Here is an 18,131-nt window from a genome sequence, read left to right on the forward strand (position 1 = left end):
GTTAATGGGTGGTCTTCAGGACAGCATGTGGGTAGTTTTAAGCCACTCGGCGGTGAATCCCAGGTGGTAGCGTGGGGATACAAACCCGCGTCGTCCATCACGCGGTGAATGTGGGCCCAGCACGCTACCACTCAGCCACCGCGATACACTATTATTAAAATTACCATAACTTTTAGAGGAGAGAGAGAGAGAGAGAGAGAGAGAGAGGGTATATATACATGTCCCTTACACGATTACGGGACCAGCGCTGAAACATACACTTGAAATGAAGGAAAGAAATAGCTTATTGTTGTTGTTGTTGTTGTTATTACTTTTTATCATATTTATCCATCAGTTAACATTATCAACTCTCTATATTGTTTTTGTTATATACCTGGACCATACATGCGTGTCAACAGGACAATACTTATAGTGGCTACATATGAATGCATTAAGTACATCACATCATTAATTAGCAAACAACTAACAAGTTTTACAATGCAAATAATAAAGGGGAGTCACTGTATAGTCCTGCCTTCAGTTCTTTACCTCGTCACTGAAGTTGCAACAATACATTGAAATTACAAGCAAAGAAAGTTCCGTTCGCTGCGCCGCTCCAAGACTCGTCCTGCGCTGCTCCGGAACGTGAATATAAAGAGCTGAACTTTGTTGTGGCATATCCTCTTCGACGACAACAAGGAACTACTGGGCAACAGGTGAACTCACAGCTAGAACTGCACATTGAAACCCCTGGAAGAAGCACTTTCTTTGCCACAACCAACAGAGGACATACGGTGGTCGTGGGTGTGGTGTGGCTGGTGTTAGTGGTCGTGGGTGTGGTGTGGCTGGTGTTAGTGGTCGTGAAGGTGTGGTGTGGCTGGTATTAGTGGTCGTGAAGGTGTGGTGTGGCTGGTATTAGTGGTCGTGAAGGTGTGGTGTGGCTGGTATTAGTGGTCGTGGGTGTGGGTGGGTGGTATTAGTGGTCGTGGGTGTGGTGTGGCTGGTATTAGTGGTCGTGAAGGTGTGGTGTGGCTGGTATTAGTGGTCGTGAAGGTGTGGTGTGGCTGATAATAGTGGTCGTGAAGGTGTGGTGTGGCTGATAATAGTGGTCGTGAAGGTGTGGTGTGGCTGATAATAGTGGTCGTGAAGGTGTGGTGTGGCTGGTATTAGTGGTCGTGGGTGTGGTGTGGCTGGTGTTAGTGGTCGTGAAGGTGTGGTGTGGCTGGTATTAGTGGTCGTGATGGTGTGGTGTGGCTGGTATTAGTGGTCGTGACGGTGTGGTGTGGCTGGTATTAGTGGTGGTGAAGGTGTGGTGTGGCTGGTATTAGTGGTCGTGAAGGTCTGGTGTGGCTGGTATTAGTGGTGGTGAAGGTGTGGTGTGGCTGGTATTAGTGGTGGTGAAGGTGTGGTGTGGCTGGTATTAGTGGTCGTGGGTGTGGTGTGGCTGGTATTGGTGGTCGTGAAGGTGTGGTGTGGCTGGTATTAGTGGTCGTGGGTGTGGTGTGACTGGTGTTAGTGGTCGTGAAGGTGTGGTGTGGCTGGTATTAGTGGTCGTGGGTGTGGTGTGGCTGGTATTAGTGGTGGTCGTGGATGTGGTGTGGCTGGTATTAGTGATGGTCGTGGGTGTGGTGTGGCTGGTATTAGTGGTCGTGATGGTGTGGTGTGGCTGGTATTAGTGGTGGTCGTGGGTGTGGTGTGGCTGGTATTAGTGGTCGTGGGTGTGGTGTGGCTGGTATTGGTGGTCGTCATGGTTTGGTGTGGCTCGTATTATTGGTGTTGGTGTGGCTACAATTAGTGGTCTTGGGTGTGGCTGGATGTGGTGGTCATGATGGCGTGGTCATGTGGTGTGGCTGGTCGTCTCGGGAGCGGTGTGTCCTTTAAATAGAAGTCCAGTGGTCTCATGCCCCTTATTGCCGCAGCTACAGGTATTGCCTCAATGCGCACGCTGCCATGCGAATCACGTACAGCATGTTCTTCAAGGAACTGAACCGTCTCAACCTGCTGCTCGGTAAACAAGGATCCGTCATTAGTCAAAAGTTTGCTTCGTCCATAGATTTATAGTTATCATGGATTGCCCCAGGCGGAAGAGGATGCAAGCCCTCTGCCTCTGTACCCAAAACTTAAGTATAGCGTGACACTTAAACCTTTAAAAACGTGCAACACCCTGGCTCTTATTTTTCATTGTTTTCTACTCTTGTTTTCTACTCTTGAAACACCTCCTTTACTTACGAGCGCTACTCCTTCAATTTCAGGACTAGACGCGGCATCGGGGTCGTCAGTGTAGTCAGGACCAGCAGTTGTAGGTTGAGGGATTTGATCTCGGCGTATCCAGGGATTTCTTGTAGCCGAAAGCAGGTCAGGAGCAGAAGCAGGATTGGGTTGTTGGATAGGATGGTCTCCAGTCTTACACCCACACACGCGGCTGACTGAAGTGGTGTCCCAGGCCAGCAGCAGGGGCAGCAGAAGGAGTGCCGGCGGAGACCAGCGCATCGTGGCGGCTTCAGAGCTTCTCGTAGGACGCTGTGCGGGTCTGCGGGGAAGACGAAGAACACTGACTCACCCCAATGGTTCCAGTGTCTTTATAGAAGTACTCAGGGGGGGGGGTGGGGGTGGGGGTGCGACTGGGGGGTTAAGGCACAGGAAGCACGTGTTTGAGGCATAGAGAGAGAGAGAGAGAGAGAGAGAGAGAGAGATCAACCGGTGACGCGGGCCGGTGTTGCGAGAAATACTTCCTCGCAGTAAAAAGTCACTTTGCTGTCCATCAGGCATGCGCGCTGGGGCAATACTGAACAGGGAAAACATTAATCTGCCTGGTTCTGTTCTAGTTTGTCCACTTGTGATCTTGGTGAGCGGTGAGTGAAATATAGAAACAGTAAGCAAGTTGAACCTTCATGCGAGATATTTTGCGGCGGCGGCGACGGGTGCACGCCAGGCATTGAAGTCTCATTTCATTAGTGATTTAATGGGAAAACTACTGACTGGCGACGGGAACGGTCGTCAAATTCGTTCCAAACACACCTAAATCTAGCAGTAAAACATTCCCTTCGTGAATTGCGGGACGGGGAACAAAACTTACCGGTCGTGTCTGGGTCTGGGTCTAACTGTTCTTCACCTCTCTGCTGTTTTTAAGGCAAAGACAAGTGTGGCAATACCAAGGTGGGGCGGGGCCGCATATCTACACTTGTACCCTCCATGGCTGCTGTCAGGAAACTGTTAAAGTATTAATGAATGGCACACCTGCAGGGTGCTGGCTCCGTGCTGGCACTGCTGAGGTCAGGTGGTGGTGGTGGCGGGACTGTTGTTGTGCTGCCTGAGCCGGGCTGGGCACTGGACAGCGCCTGCCCCAAGGAGACTATTATAGTGTCCTTGGTCTGCCCTCTGCCGCCACACAAAGGAAATACACATATATTCTTTTCGAGGTATAATACAGTGATAGATTCTCATTCCTGCAATTAGTACATCAACAAAATTTCTACCTTTAACTTTACAGTGATAACAACATACCACCATATCCATGTTATCGTGACACGAGTGTTTATAACCAAACGTTAGCGCTGTTAGCAGCGAAAGACACACCCATCTACCGGTTTGGCCTGCCGCCGCTCCTACTCTCTGTCTCCCCCCCCCCCCTCCCCCAGCGCCAAGGCCAGTGTGCTGCTTGCATCCCGAGGGGTTACTACGACGCCCCTGTCGCACTGACTTGTCTGTTCCTTTCGTTGTTTTGAGCCCGTAATTCAACATCAACAAAACAGACACATACCTGTCAAGTCTTACGTTTTTTGCGTAAGTCTTAAGTAATTTTGGTGATTTTCAAGTCTTACTGCATAAGTTGAAAATGTAACGGTTACTGTTACGGTTAGTGTGTGTGTGGGAGGGGGGGGAAGGAGGTACTATCTTAACCATTGCTCCTTGGGACACTCAAAATCGACGGAAACGAAATTTGGAAAGGTCGTTTTTCCTCTCCCTCTCTCCTCTTGTCCCTCCCTATTTCCCAGGAGACAGACGGGAACTGTCAGGCGAGTCCAAGTGTGTGTGTGTGTGTGGGAGGGGGGGGGGGGGGGGGGTAAGAGGTACTATCTTAACCATCGCTCCTCGGGACACTCAAAATCGACTGAGATGAAATTCAGCAAGGTCGCTTATCCTCACCCTCTGTCCAACTGTCCCTCCCTATTTCCCAGGAGACGGGAACTGTCAGGCGAGTCCAGGTGTGTGTGTGTGTGTGTGTGTGTGTGTGTGTGTGTGTGTGAGAGAGAGAGAGAGAGAGAGAGAGAGAGAGAGAGAGAGAGAGAGAGAGAGAGAGAGAGAGAGAGAGAGAGAGAGAGAGAGAGAGAGAAAGCCAAAAGTATGCGAGAGGATAAAAGGAAAGAAGGAAAGGAGATTTGGGGGAGGAGGAGAGGGATATGCTAGCACTTCCCCCAAGACTGGGTGGGATGGGGATCACCAACGCTGAGAAGCTGGCAGATAAGGAGAACCAAAACTCCATCAGCCTTACCAGGTCACTCATCAACAGGATCATCGCTCAGGAGGCAGAGGGCGAGATAGACCAAACAGAAATAAGGGATATTAAAAGAAAAATCTCAGAAGAAAGGCAACAGGCCCAAAAAGACGAGCTGGACCGTCTTACACACCACCTGTCCACAGAAATGGGTAGAAAAATACACACAGCACAGGAGGCAGGCGCCTCTAACTGGCTAACGTCATTACCAATCAGAGCAAAGGGCTTCAGCCTCAGCAAACAAGAATTTGTCGACGCCATTGCTCTGAGATATGGCTGGCCGATTGAGGGACTGCCTGATCTCTGTGCATGTGGATCACCAAATGATGTCACCCACACCATGACATGTAAAAAAGGAGGCTTCGTCTGTATTCGACACGATGAAGTGAGGGATCTGACAGCCAGCATGCTCGGGGAGGTATGCCAAGACGTCACTACCGGCACTGCTTCCCTGGACGGCGAACACCTTCGGTACAGGACAGCCAATACCTCACAGGAGGCACGGGTTGATGTAAGTGCCGCGGATTCTGGGTGCGCGGACAGCGGGCGTTCATGGACATCCGCATATTCGACCCGATGGCTGCCTGTCACCGTGAGCTGCCCCTGCAAGCCGCCCACCACAGGAACGAGCAGGAGAAGACAAGGGCATACGGTGAAAGAATCCAACATGTGGATCAGGGCAGCTTCACCCCCCTCGTCTTCACCACATCCAGCGGGATGGGTCCCAGGGCCCAATGCTTCTACGCACGCCTCGCGGAACTAATCTCAGAAAAGAAGCATCAGCCAAGGAGCCACGTTGTCGCCTGGATGAGGTGTCGCCTCTCGTTCTCCCTGCTCAGGTCGGCCATCCTATGTCTCAGGGGCACCAGACACTCTGGCCCAAAAGCCACCAATATCTCCAATATGGACTATGAAGCCACAGTGGTGGAGAGTGACATTAGGGTGGGTCGGGAGTGACTTGAGTAGGGAAGGAAAGGGGGATCTAGACGTAATAGATGATAGGTGATTTAGTGTCAGGTAGTATTAGTGATATGGTTGGATGCCACAGTTATTAGCGAACAGAGTTGGGGCTAATGACCTCCAAACTATGGAGCCCTCCATGATTATGTATCGGGAAAATAAACATGGGTGGAGGTATCATTTATGTTGTGTAATAGTAGTAGTAATAGTAGTAGTAATAGTAATAGTAATAGTAATAGTAGTAGTAGTAGTAGTAGTAGTAGTAGTAGTAGTAGTAGTAGTAGTAGTAGTAGTAGTAATAATAGTAATAATTGTAATAATAGTAATAATAGTAATAATAGTAATAATAGTAGTAGTAGTAGTAATAGTAGTAGTAGTAGTAGTAGTAATAGGGTAGGCGGTGGCCGAACTGGTAGCGTACTGGGCCCACATTCACCGCGTGATGGACGACGCGGGTTCGAATCCTCACGCTACCACTCGGATTTTTCAGTCACCGCCGTGTGGCTTAAAACTACCCACATGCTGTCCTGAAGACCACCCATCAACCCGGACTCTAGAGGAAGCCGTCCAAGCGAATCAAGAACGAGTTCCGGGGGGCAGCATGAGCCAATGCAAGATGGCGCCACTATAAACACTCGCCTGCGCCAGAACGGGCTGGGCCGACCATCAGGCCCCACCTGGAAGAAGCCTTGGGCCGACCATCAGGCCCCACCAGGAAGATGCCTGCCGGCGCAACAGGCAGCGACGTAAAAAAAAAAAAAAAAAAAAAAAAAAATAGTAATAGTAATAGTAATAGTAGTAGTAATAGTAGTAGTAGTAGTAGTAGTAATAGTAATAATAGTAATAATAGTAATAATAGTAGTAGTAGCAGTAGTAGTACAGGTAACTCTCGATTTACGCGAGTATTACGTTCTTGGAGAGGTCGCGTAAATAAAAAACAATGTAAATCAAACAAGAGGTAGGTTTCTGTCGAAAAATAAATACCGTATTTTTCAGCGTATAGCGCACACCTTTTTCTAAAAAAAAAGCCTGAAAGTTTAGCCCTGCGCCTTGTACGCCGAATGTACAAATTTTTAATGATTTTTTTCTTCTTTGGGGTGTTTTTAATGGTCTGTTTTTTGTCTTATCCAATAACAACGGCAAACTTTCCTTTATCATTGTATATAATCCTTCATAGTCCGTAGCTGTCTTATAATATGTTACCATAGAATACAGGGCGATCTAATAACTACTATACAAAAATCGATGGAGGATTGCCCATGCCTTGCTGTTATCCCGTTTTTCTGTCGGGCGCCATTTGTATGATCTTGATCTTGATGTCACAGGTGGCTTGATTGTATGACTAAGGAGCAGTACAAGCTACATAAAAAATCATATTGGAAAAAAATATCCATGTGTTCATTATTAATTATTAATATTAGTGAGAATAATGGGGTAAATATGATATCAGAAACTGTACATCATGAGTCTTGTACGAGGAGATATTTCGCGCAATACCAGCCAGGCCGCCATTTGCATTGTTTACAAACCACACAACCACACCCATACAACAAACAGCTGCATGGCGCGTGTCACCAGAAACGTGTGAATTGAGTCTTGCCTAGTTCTCTGTCATAACCTACGAGTGATGGTGGGAATAATATGCTTATTCACTTCATTCAGTGGAGAGAGAGAGAGAGAGAGAGAGAGAGAGAGAGAGAGAGAGAGAGAGAGAGAGAGAGAGAGAGAGAGAGAGAGAGAGAGAGAGAGAGAGAGAGAGAGAGAGAGAGAGAGAGAGAGAGAGAGAGAGAGAGAGAGAGAGAGAGAATATCCATATCACCGAGATATCCACTCAGGCACTCAGTCTCAGCCTCACTCGTGTGAGGAAGAAATGAGGGACACCATGAGTGGCTAGCTAGTATTGGTACCGGTACCGAGCAGTCTGGTACCGGTACTGTACCATATAGCTAGTACCGTTAGTACCGGTAACTGCCCACCCCTATTGTTGAGTAGCGTGGCAGCGTGGGTACTGTATTGTTGTTCAAGTGGCGCGCGGGAAGAACTGAGCTCTGCTGTGTGGCCGCGGCGTTATGTGAGTCCAGTTGCGTGAGACATCTGGTGGCCACTCCATAAAATATCGCGTATAAGTGGAAAAAACGTGTAAATAATTTTTTTTTTTTTTTTTTTTTGGATTTTGGACCCCGCGTTATTTCAAAAACGCGTAAACCAAACTCGCGTAAATCGAGAGTTACCTGTAATAGTAATAGTAATAGTAATAGTAGTAGTAGTAGTAGTAGTAGTAATAGTAATAGTAATAGTAATAGTAATAGTAGTAGTAGTAGTAGTAGTAGTAGTAGTAGTAGTAGTAGTAGTAGTAGTAGTAATAGTAATAGTAATAGTAATAGTAATAGTAATAGTAATAATGATTATGTGTCGGGAAAATAAACATGGGTGGAGGTATCATTTATGTAGTAGAAAAAAAAGTAGTAGTAATAGTAGTAATAGTAGGAGTAGTAGTAGTAATAGTAGTAGTAGTAGGAGTAGTAGTAGTAGTAGTAGTAGTAGGCCCAATGCTTCTACGCACGCCTCGCGGAACTAATCTCAGAAAAGAAGCATCAGCCAAGGAGTCACGTTGTCGCCTGGGTGAGGTGTCGCCTCTCGTTCTCCCTGCTCAGGTCGGCCATCCTATGTCTCAGGGGCACCAGACACTCTGGCCCAAAAGCCACCAATATCTCCAATATGGACTATGAAGCCACAGTGGTGGAGAGTGACATTAGGGTGGGTCGGGAGTGACTTGAGTAGGGAAGGAAAGGGGGATCTAGACGTAATAGATGATAGGTGATTTAGTGTCAGGTAGTATTAGTGATATGGTTGGATGCCACAGTCATTAGCGAACAGAGTTGGGGCTAATGACCTCCAAGCTCTGGAGCCCTCCAGGATTATGTGTCGGGAAAATAAACATGGGTGGAGGTATCATTTATGTAGTAGTAGTAGTAGTAGTAGTAGTAGCAGTAGTAGACTAGTAGTAGTAGTAGTAATAGTAGTAGTAGTAGTAATAGTAGTAGTAGTAGTAGTAGTAGACCCGCACAACTCTCACTATCATTAGCTTTATTATTTTTATCGTCCTAATCATTAGTCAAAGCATTAGGCACTTATATTACACATCAAGGAAATGAACTTCAAACGCTGACCACTTATTTGTTTATTCTTAATAATTTCGCAATAATGAGACTCAATAGTGAGACTCAGTAGTGAGACTCAGTAGTGAGACTCAGTAGTGAGACTCAATAGTGAGACTCAGTAGTGAGACCCTCTCTCCCGCCAGCTTTGAGGTGTGAAATAGTGGGCTGGAACCAATAAATCTCTCACCCTCCTCACCTGCACTCGATGCCCAGCCACCTTCCGAAGAAGGCACGTCACAGGGAACCGGTAGAGCTGACGCTGAATGCTTCACCCCCGTGAGAGGAGGAGCCAGACCCGCCCCTAGAGCCATTTATCCTACTCATTGCTACAACAGATTTGCCATACTGGAGGAGGAGGACGAGGAACAGAGCACCTTCTTGGTCGGTGACTCTATGATTCGCCATCAGGTGGTTGAATTCTGTGGCAGAGTCCCCCGTCGTAGGCGTAACTACTGTTATCCTGGAGCTGGTGTTGACGACATCACAGCTGCCCTGGACGAGGTCTCCGCTGAGGCCTCTAATGACTCACTCTTTGTTCTCCACACAGGTACAAACGACGTCACCACGACCCGGTCTGAGGAACTGCTGGACAAGTACCGTAGGCTCATCCAGCAGTATAAGACTAAATCCCCTAATATTTTGATTTCAGGAATTCTACCACGGACATGGGATGAGGGCGACTTCTACAGTAAGGCCTTCAGCCTCAACAACCGCCTGCAGACTCTCTGCGGAGAGCTTGACGTCGAATTCTTTAACGCCTGGAACGATTTCTACGGCCAGAGTAGAGTATACAAATGGGACGGAATACCCCTGTCCCCCATGGGGGCAGCCAGATTTGTATGGCTCCACAACAACGCCTTACTTAACGCCCTAACAAAAAAAAACGACTCTCAGCCACGTCCTTCCATCCCGCCCGTGTAAATAGACACCTCACACCGCAACAGACTCGTAACATTGAACCCTCCAGTAACTCTATTACCAAGCTTCAAGATAACCTAAGAGTCCTTAGTTTCAATGCGCGTAGCCTAAGAAACAAATTTGATGAACTGCGATGTCTTGCTCTGACAGAAAACTTTGACGTAATTGCTATAACCGAAACATTTATCGACACCACTAATATTGATTTAAGTTCCGAATATAACATAGATGGCTACAGATTCTTCAACAATGATCGTGTAAACCGTAGAGGGGTGGTGTCGCCCTTTTGTCAAAAAGCTACTTGCAACCTACTGACAAAACACCAAGAAACAGTAACGTTGAACATTTGTGCGTGCGAGTAAACATTGCAAAAGTCAATTTAAATATATCTGTCACTTACAGGCCTCCTGGGCAATCACTTGATGGCGATCTTGAAATGTACAGCGTCTTAAGGCAGTCACTTAATAACAGCGACTCACTGATACTAGGAGACTTTAACCTCCCCATATCGACTGGGCGACACTGTCGGGTACAGAAGGTGAGTCCCATAGAATGATCGAATTTCTAGAGGAAAATTATCTAAGCCAAATGGTTTCTGAACCAACTCGACAAAATAACATACTTGACCTTGTTATAGCGACCCAAGATAACCTAGTCAGTAATGTCACGGTAGGAGAACACCTCGGTTCCTGCGATCATAAACTAGTGCGCGTTGACATTAGAGCTCAAACATCGGTGACTGAAAATAAAGTTAAGGTGCCCAATTTCAAAGAGCCAACTTCGTAGAAATCCGACGAAAACTAATAGATATGCAACTATCAGATGACGGCAATGCAGAGGACGCCTGGCTAAACTTTAAAATCACTTACTCACTCAGCAGGACACATTTGTCCCCTTGTGCGAAGCGAATTAACACTAATAAAGTCCACCTTGGTTTAATAGCGAAATTAAACACTCAGTCAAGGAGAAAATTGTCTTACAGGTTAAAGAAAGACCAAAGCACGCCCGAAAACATTAGACTTTACAATGATGCAAGGCGACGAGTAAAAGATTAGTGCATCAGGCAAAGCGTAGATATGAAGAAAATATTGCAGCCAACTGTAAAAATAATCCGAAATCCTTCTTCAGTTACATAAACAACAGAAAGGCGATCAGAAGTGGAATTGGACCTTTAATAAACAGCGACGGTGCACTAGTGACTGACAGCCAACACGTTGCAAACCTATTAAATAATTACTTTTCCTCGGTGTTTAATAATAACAGTCCTCCACCACCACCACCAACACCAGTACTAATGTAAATCCTGAGCATGCATTGTCTAACTTTGAAATAAAACCCGATGAAGTCCTTAAAGCCCTCAAATCACTTAAAACAAATAAAAGTCCTGGACCTGATAAAGTATATCCAACTCTGCTGAAAGAAACAAAGAGCGAAATACTCTCCTCCCTCACAACCGTATTCAATATGTCCTTGCGACAAGGCATTGTCCCTTCAGATTGGAAAAAGGCTAACGTGACACCGATTTTTAAGAAAGGAGACAAAAAGTACCAGGTAATTACAGGCCCATTAGTCTAACTTCGGTTGTAGGTAAGCTACTTGAGGGCATAATTAGAGACAAAATTGTGAGTTACCTTGAAAGCCACTCATTAATTGGGGACTCACAACATGGCTTCCGAAACAAAAGATCCTGCCTATCAAATCTATTAACCTTTTATAATGACCTCTTCACTGTTTATGACGTAACCAAATCACTGGACGTAGTCTATCTTGATTTCCAGAAAGCGTTTGATAAAGTCCCGCATCATAAATTACTTTACAAATTAAAACAAATAGGTATTGACGGTCAGGTAAACCAATGGATCGCGAATTGGTTGAGCAACAGACAACAAAGAGTAGTGATTGACGGATTTAACTCAGAGTGGGCGCCTGTCACTAGTGGCGTCCCTCAGGGCTCGGTTCTTGGCCCAGTGCTCTTCATTATTTACATCAACGATGTGGATGTTGGACTCAATAACCGCATTAGTAAATTTGCAGACGACACAAAGATTGGTAACTCGGTTCTCACTGACGAAGACAGGCAAAGCCTCCAAGAGGATTTGCACAAAATTTCAACTTGGTCGGATAGATGGGAGATGCCCTTTAACGTAGACAAGTGCCAGGTCCTTCAAGTTGGAACGAGGAATAAAAGTTTGATTACGAAATGCGCGGCGTTAAACTCAAAAGCGTTCAATGCGTCAAGGACTTGGGGTCAAAATCGCGTCAAACCTCAAATTCTCACAGCAATGCATCGATGCAGCAAATAAAGCGAACAGAATGTTGGGCTTCATTAAAAGAAACTTTCATTTAAGAATAAAGATGTAATACTCCCGCTCTACAACAGTTTAGTCAGACCCCACTTGGAATATGCGGTACAGTTTTGGTCTCCTCACCATGCAAAGGATATTGCTAAATTAGAAGGTGTTCAGCGTCGGGCAACGAAAATTATCCCTTCCTTGCGCAACAAATCCTACGAAGAAAGGCTTTCTACCCTTAACATGTTCTCTCTTGAGAAACGTCGCCTCCGAGGAAAACTGATCGAATGTTTTAAAATACTTAATGGTTTCACGAATGTAGACAGATCAACATTGTTTATGATCGATGACACTTTGCGCACGAGGAACAATGGCGTAAAACTCAGATGTAGACAAGTAAATTCAGACTGCACCAAATTTTTCTTCACCAACGTTGTAGTGCGAGAATGGAATAAGCTCCCATCATCAGTGGTCCAGTGTAACACGATTGACTCCTTCAAAAATAAGCTCGACCGTCACTTCCTTCAACTTAATATCAACTAGAGTAGAAATGCAACGTTTTGGAGTCTTCTGATTAATGTAAAATCACTTAGGTTTAAGGACAGACCACCAAGTCTGGACCATGGGGTCTGTGGTCTGATTTTCTATGTAAATCTATGTAAATCTCTCTCTCTCTCTCTCTCTCTCTCTCTCTCTCTCTCTCTCTCTCTCTCTCTCTCTCTCTCTCTCTCTCTCTCTCTCTCTCTCTCTCTCTCTCTCTCTCTCTCTCTCTCTCTCTCTCTCTCACTCTCTCTCTTGTATTCTTCTCTCAGAAGGAAGTGAAGAGGTGAGGACGAGAGAATAAGCACGGCGTGACCCTGAGTTTGGTTGGAAGTAAAGGACGTTAAGTTTTTATCTTACAATATCCTCCTCCACGCATACTAATTTTTTCCTCCTGTGTTTGTTTTTATTTTGTTCTTGTAAGGGATGCGGACGAGTGAGGCAATAGTTAAATGAACGGGAAAAGGAGAGGCCAGGAAGGAGTGCGCAGGACAGCCAAGGCAGAATACGGAAAGAAATATAGGAAAGTGTGATGGGATGAAGGGAACAAAAGAGGAGGAGAAAAGGTTTAGGTAGGGAAGGAGGAGGGGGCGGATTCTTCCAGATGGCGGCGAGGTCAAGTGCGATGTTAATCCTCAGGTAGGGTGCTGGGTTCAGGTGACAGGTCCCAGAGGGATGCAGGTGGGCAGTATCTGGGAGGTCACTCAGGGATACCCAGGCTTAGTGAGGAGGTGCTAAGCCCGGGCCGGCGAGACACAGGTGGTGGTTGCTGGCAGTTGGTTGTCATATCTGTTTCTCGGAACAAGTGCACAGCGTTGATGAAGGTGCCGTACATCTTGCTCCAGACCTAAGTGACGAGGCTGCCTCACTGCCTGCCACCTGAACTGAACTTAATTCCTCTGCTGCTGGTGTTACGTCACCAGTGTCGTAACACTGGTGTGGTCAGGGGTCTCGGGAAAAGTACACAAAAAAACAAGGACAAAACAAAACTAGGGAGGTTAGGCCTCAAAACACCAGGTTCTATTCCCCTGAACCGAGCAACAAATAAAAGGAAAATGAATAATTTAAAACAAAGGAAATGGGAAAGAAAAACGCCAAAATGAACTAAAGATAATATATATTTACAAGAAGTTAATATTTACATTAATTACAAAAGAAAAGTAAAACCCAAGATTGCCTTAGGTACACCACTCCTTTAAAACGTGAAACAAATAACAAAGCACAAACACTAATTAACAAAAAAACACTTGAACGAGGGAGGCAGCACCTAACACGGCAAAGCGTGATAAACACGACAACACACACCAAAAACCTTACCTTGCAACACTAACGACTCTCTCTCTCCCGTAAAAGAAAACACACGGTTACCGGCGGGAAAAAACCTGCAGAAGGCGCTGCAGGGACACAAAAGAGGAGAGAGAGGAGCCGGCCTCCCTTCAACACGACGGTTGCACGGGAAAACAAGGGAAGAGCGAGTGACCTAGGGTCACTCCTTACATTGGGGTGACTGCTGCCTCGGCTCCCCGCGAGCGGACTGCCAGACGTCGCTGGCGGTGTGGGGCAACAAACCCCACGACAACACAAAATACATAGTTTACATACAGTACATAAATATCCAATCCTAAACATAAAATAAAATATACGTAATATCATACAATACTCAGAAACGGGCAGGAAAGATATAAATAAAGAGAATAGCCCGGTGGCAACACTGACCCCGGGTCGGGCGGCTGGTGTGAGGAGCTGTGCCCGTGCGCGGGAAACAGGTCGGCGGGGGGGAATATTCCGCTCCCCCCCAACCGTAAATATCCAGTTCATGCTGGGTCGGCGTGGGTGGAAAAGTCCCCGAATCCGGAAAATACCGGCCCAAACAAAGGTGTCGCATGGGCGAGCCACGTGGTGACCGCCCGTGTCTGTGGAAAAGAATGAAACAAGGCGGCGGGTGAAGCCCAGCCGTCACACTGGGTGATCTCGTGCTCCGGAGCTTGGGCGTGTCCTCGGTGTTGTGTTGGCGACGCAGCTCTCACTACCCCTCCAGCACCACTAACCACTGCACTCGCTGTATGTCTGTATAGTGTCACAACATTTCACGAGTGTTCTTTGTAACAATGAGTACCTTGAAAACAAGGGGAAGGGGGGGGGGGGGGGAATGGGGAGCGAAGAGGCGGGCCAGCCAATGGCATATAGCCCGCGAGGGTTAACAACCCTCGAAACTAAAAGGAGAAGAAAAAGAGAAAGAAAAAGGGTCAACAAACTGACCCCATGGCTGCTATGGGGAGCGCCAAGTGACACGTCTTGACCCCGCGAGTGTGTGTGTGTGTGTGTGTGTGTGTGTGTGTGTGTGTGTGTGTGTGTGTGTGTGTGTGTGTGTGTGTGTGTGTGTGTGTGTGTGTGTGTGTGTGTGTGTGTGTGTGTGTGTGTGAATGTGTGTGTGTGTGTGTGTGTGTGTGTGTGTGTGTGTGTGTGTGTGTGTGTGTGTGTGTGTGTGTGTGTGTGTGTGTGTGTGTGTGTGTGTGTGTGTGTGTGTGTGTGTGTGTGTGTGTGTGTGTGTGTGTGTGTGTGTGTGTGTGTGTGTGTAGCATGAGGTCACGTAGCTGCCATAACAACTACTCTGCAACAATTCATCGCCCGAAAGTGTCGAGTCTGCATCCGTCATAGCAAGAGATCCATTCCTGTCCCTGTCCACACTAGGTGGTGCTGTAGCTATATACATGTCCCTTACACCACTACGGGACCAGCGCTGAAACATACACTTGAAATGAAGGAGAGAAATAGATTGTTGTTGTTGTTGTTGGTGGTGGTGGTGGTGCTGTAGCTATATACATGTCCCTTACACCACTACGGGACCAGCGCTGAAACATACACTTGAAATGAAGGAGAGAAATAGATTGTTGTTGTTGTTGGTGGTGGTGGTGGTGGTGCTGTAGCTATATACATGTCCCTTACACCACTACGGGACCAGCGCTGAAACATACACTTGAAATGAAGGAGAGAAATAGATTGTTGTTGTTGTTGTTGTTGTTATTACTTTTTATCATCCATCAGTTAACATTATCAACTCTCTCTATTGTTTTTGTTATATACCTGGACCATACATGCGTGTCAACAGGACAATACTTATAGTGGCTACACATGAATGCATTAAGTACATCACATCATTAATTAGCAAACAACTAACAAGTTTCACAATGCAAATAATAAAGGGGAGTCACTGTATAGTCCTGCCTTCAGTTCTTTACCTCGTCACTGAAGTTGCAACACTACATTGAAATTACAAGCAAAGAAAGTTCCGTTCGCTGCGCCGCTCCAAGACTCGTCCTGCGCTGCTCCGGAACGTGAATATAAAGAGCTGAACTTTGTTGTGGCATATCCTCTTCGACGACAACAAGGAACTACTGGGCAACAGGTGAACTCACAGCTAGAACTGCACATTGAAACCCCTGGAAGAAGCACTTTCTTTGCCACAACCAACAGAGGACATACTACGGTGGTCGTGGGTGTGGTGTGACTGGTATTTTTTTTTTTTTTTTTTTTTTTTACGTTGTTGCCTATTGCGCCGGTAGGCATCTTCCCGGTGGGGCCTGATGGTCGGCCCAAGGCTTCTTCCAGTGGGGCCTGATGGTCGGCCCAAGGCTTCTTCAGTGGGGCCTGATGGTCGGCCCGGCTTCTTCCCAGTGGGGCCTGATGGTCGGCCCAGGCTTCTTCCCGGTGGGGCCTGATGGTCGGCCTTTCCGGTGGTGCCTGATGGTCGGCACATGCCGTTCTGGCGCAGGCGAGTGTTTATAGTGGTCGTGGGTGTGGTGTGGCTGGTATTAATGGTCGTGATGGTGTGGTGTGGCTGGTATTAGTGGTCGTGGGTGTGGTGTGGCTGGTATTAGTGGTCGTGGGTGTGGTGTGACTGGTGTTAGTGGTCGTGAAGGTGTGGTGTGGCTGGTATTGGTGGTCGTGGGTGTGGTGTAGCTGGTATTAGTGGTGGTCGTGGGTGGTGTGGCTGGTAATAGTGGTGGTCGTGGGTGTGGTGTGGCTGGTATTAGTGGTGGTCGTGGGTGTGGTGTGACTAGTATTAGTGGTCGTGGGTGTGGTGTGGCTGGTATTAGTGGTCGTGATGGTGTGGTGTGGCTGGTATTAGTGGTCGTGATGGTGTGGTGTGGCTGGTATTAGTGGTCGTGATGGTGTGGTGTGGCTGGTATTAGTGGTCGTGATGGTGTGGTGTGGCTGGTATTAGTGGTCGTGATGGTGTGGTGTGGCTGGTATTAGTGGTCGTGGGTGTGGTGTGACTGGTATTAGTGATCGTGGGTGTGGTGTAGCTGGTATTAGTGGTCGTGATGGTGTGGTGTGGCTGGTATTAGTGGTCGTGATGGTGTGGTGTGGCTGGTATTAGTGGTCGTGATGGTGTGGTGTGGCTGGTATTAGTGGTCGTGGGTGTGGTGTGGCTCGTATTAGTGGTCGTGAAGGTGTGGTGTGGTTGGTATTAGTGGTCGTGGGTGTGGTGTGGCTGGTATTAATGGTCGTGATGGTGTGGTGTGGCTGGTATTAGTGGTCGTGATGGTGTGGTGTGGCTGGTATTAGTGGTCGTGATGGTGTGGTGTGGCTGGTATTAGTGGTCGTGAAGGTGTGGTGTGGCTGGTATTAGTGGTCGTGAAGGTGTGGTGTGGCTGGTGTTAGTGATCGTGGGTGTGGTGTGGCTGGTATTGGTGGTCGTGGGTGTGGTGTGGCTGGTGTTAGTGGTCGTGGGTGTGGTGTGGCTGGTATTAGTGGTCGTGGGTGTGGTGTGGCTGGTGTTAGTGGTCGTGGGTGTGGTGTGGCTGGTATTAGTGGTCGTGGGTGTGGTGTGGCTGGTATTAGTGGTCGTGATGGTGTGGTGTGGCTGGTATTAGTGGTCGTGATGGTGTGGTGTGGCTGGTATTAGTGGTCGTGGGTGTGGTGTAGCTGGTATTAGTGGTCGTGATGGTGTGGTGTGGCTGGTATTAGTGGTCGTGATGGTGTGGTGTGGCTGGTATTAGTGGTCGTGATGATGTGGTGTGGCTGGTATTAGTGGTCGTGATGGTGTGGTGGCTGGTATTAGTGGTCGTGGGTGTGGTGTGACTGGTGTTAGTGTTCGTGAAGGTGTGGTGTGGCTGGTATTAGTGGTCGTGGGTGTGATGTGTCTGGTGTTAGTGGTCGTGGGTGTGGTGTGGCTGGTATTAGTGGTCGTGGGTGTGGTGTGGCTGGTGTTAGTGGTCGTGGGTGTGGTGTGGCTGGTATTAGTGGTCGTGGGTGTGGTGTGGCTGGTATTGGTGGTCGTGGGTGTGGTGTGGCTGGTATTAGTGGTCGTGGGTGTGGTGTGGCTGGTATTAGTGGTCGTGGGTGTGGTGTGTCTGGTATTAGTGGTCGTGGGTGTGGTGTGGCTGGTATTAGTGGTCGTGGGTGTGGTGTGGCTGGTATTAGTGGTCGTGGGTGTGGTGTGGCTGGTATTAGTGGTCGTGATGGTGTGGTGTGGCTGGTATTAGTGGTCGTGATGGTGTGGTGTGGCTGGTATTAGTGGTCGTGATGGTGTGGTGTGGCTGGTATTAGTGGTCGTGATGGTGTGGTGTGGCTGGTATTAGTGGTCGTGATGGTGTGGTGTGGCTGGTATTAGTGGTCGTGATGGTGTGGTGTGGCTGGTATTAGTGGTCGTGATGGTGTGGTGTGGCTGGTATTAGTGGTCGTGATGGTGTGGTGTGGCTGGTATTAGTGGTCGTGATGGTGTGGTGTGGCTGGTATTAGTGGTCGCGATGATGTGGTGTGGCTGGTATTAGTGGTCGTGAT

At 47.6% G+C, this 18,131-nt stretch overlaps 3 protein-coding genes and 1 long non-coding RNA gene across 4 annotated transcripts in view; 2 read left to right on the forward strand and 2 right to left on the reverse strand.

The window, feature by feature from the left end:
* Nucleotides 1-289: 289 nt before the first annotated feature.
* Nucleotides 290-1,460, forward strand: LOC126988454 (uncharacterized). Its single transcript, XR_007741960.1, has 4 exons — nucleotides 290-813; nucleotides 878-939; nucleotides 1,287-1,318; nucleotides 1,445-1,460. It is a non-coding gene; the product is annotated as an uncharacterized LOC126988454 (long non-coding RNA).
* Nucleotides 1,461-1,703: 243 nt separating this feature from the next.
* On the reverse strand, nucleotides 1,704-3,372 carry LOC126988452 (uncharacterized). Its single transcript, XM_050846579.1, has 3 exons — nucleotides 3,217-3,372; nucleotides 2,209-2,509; nucleotides 1,704-1,980 (listed from the first exon to the last, which is right to left on the reverse strand). Exons 2-3 carry the CDS (start codon nucleotides 2,467-2,469, stop codon nucleotides 1,771-1,773), a joined length of 471 nt encoding a protein of 156 aa, XP_050702536.1. The 5' UTR covers nucleotides 2,470-2,509; nucleotides 3,217-3,372; the 3' UTR covers nucleotides 1,704-1,770.
* A 12,763-nt stretch (nucleotides 3,373-16,135) lies between these two features.
* LOC126988453 (uncharacterized) overlaps nucleotides 16,136-18,131 on the forward strand; it is a 2,380-nt gene continuing 384 nt past the window's right edge. Inside the window, exons 1-3 of the mRNA XM_050846580.1 lie at nucleotides 16,136-16,231; nucleotides 16,989-17,168; nucleotides 17,451-18,131. The exon at nucleotides 17,451-18,131 is cut by the window's right edge and continues 384 nt beyond it. Of these exons, the coding sequence (XP_050702537.1) occupies nucleotides 17,486-17,833 (348 nt within the window). The 5' untranslated portion in view covers nucleotides 16,136-16,231; nucleotides 16,989-17,168; nucleotides 17,451-17,485 and the 3' untranslated portion in view covers nucleotides 17,834-18,131. The remainder of the gene's footprint in view (nucleotides 16,232-16,988; nucleotides 17,169-17,450) is intronic.
* LOC126988451 (uncharacterized) overlaps nucleotides 17,678-18,131 on the reverse strand; it is a 9,955-nt gene continuing 9,501 nt past the window's right edge. The window contains exon 3 of the mRNA XM_050846578.1: nucleotides 17,678-18,131. This exon is cut by the window's right edge and continues 512 nt beyond it. The gene's annotated coding sequence lies outside the window, so the exon portion shown is untranslated.

This window comes from Eriocheir sinensis, chromosome 69 (assembly GCF_024679095.1).
Source record: "Eriocheir sinensis breed Jianghai 21 chromosome 69, ASM2467909v1, whole genome shotgun sequence".
NCBI lineage: Eukaryota > Metazoa > Arthropoda > Malacostraca > Decapoda > Varunidae > Eriocheir > Eriocheir sinensis.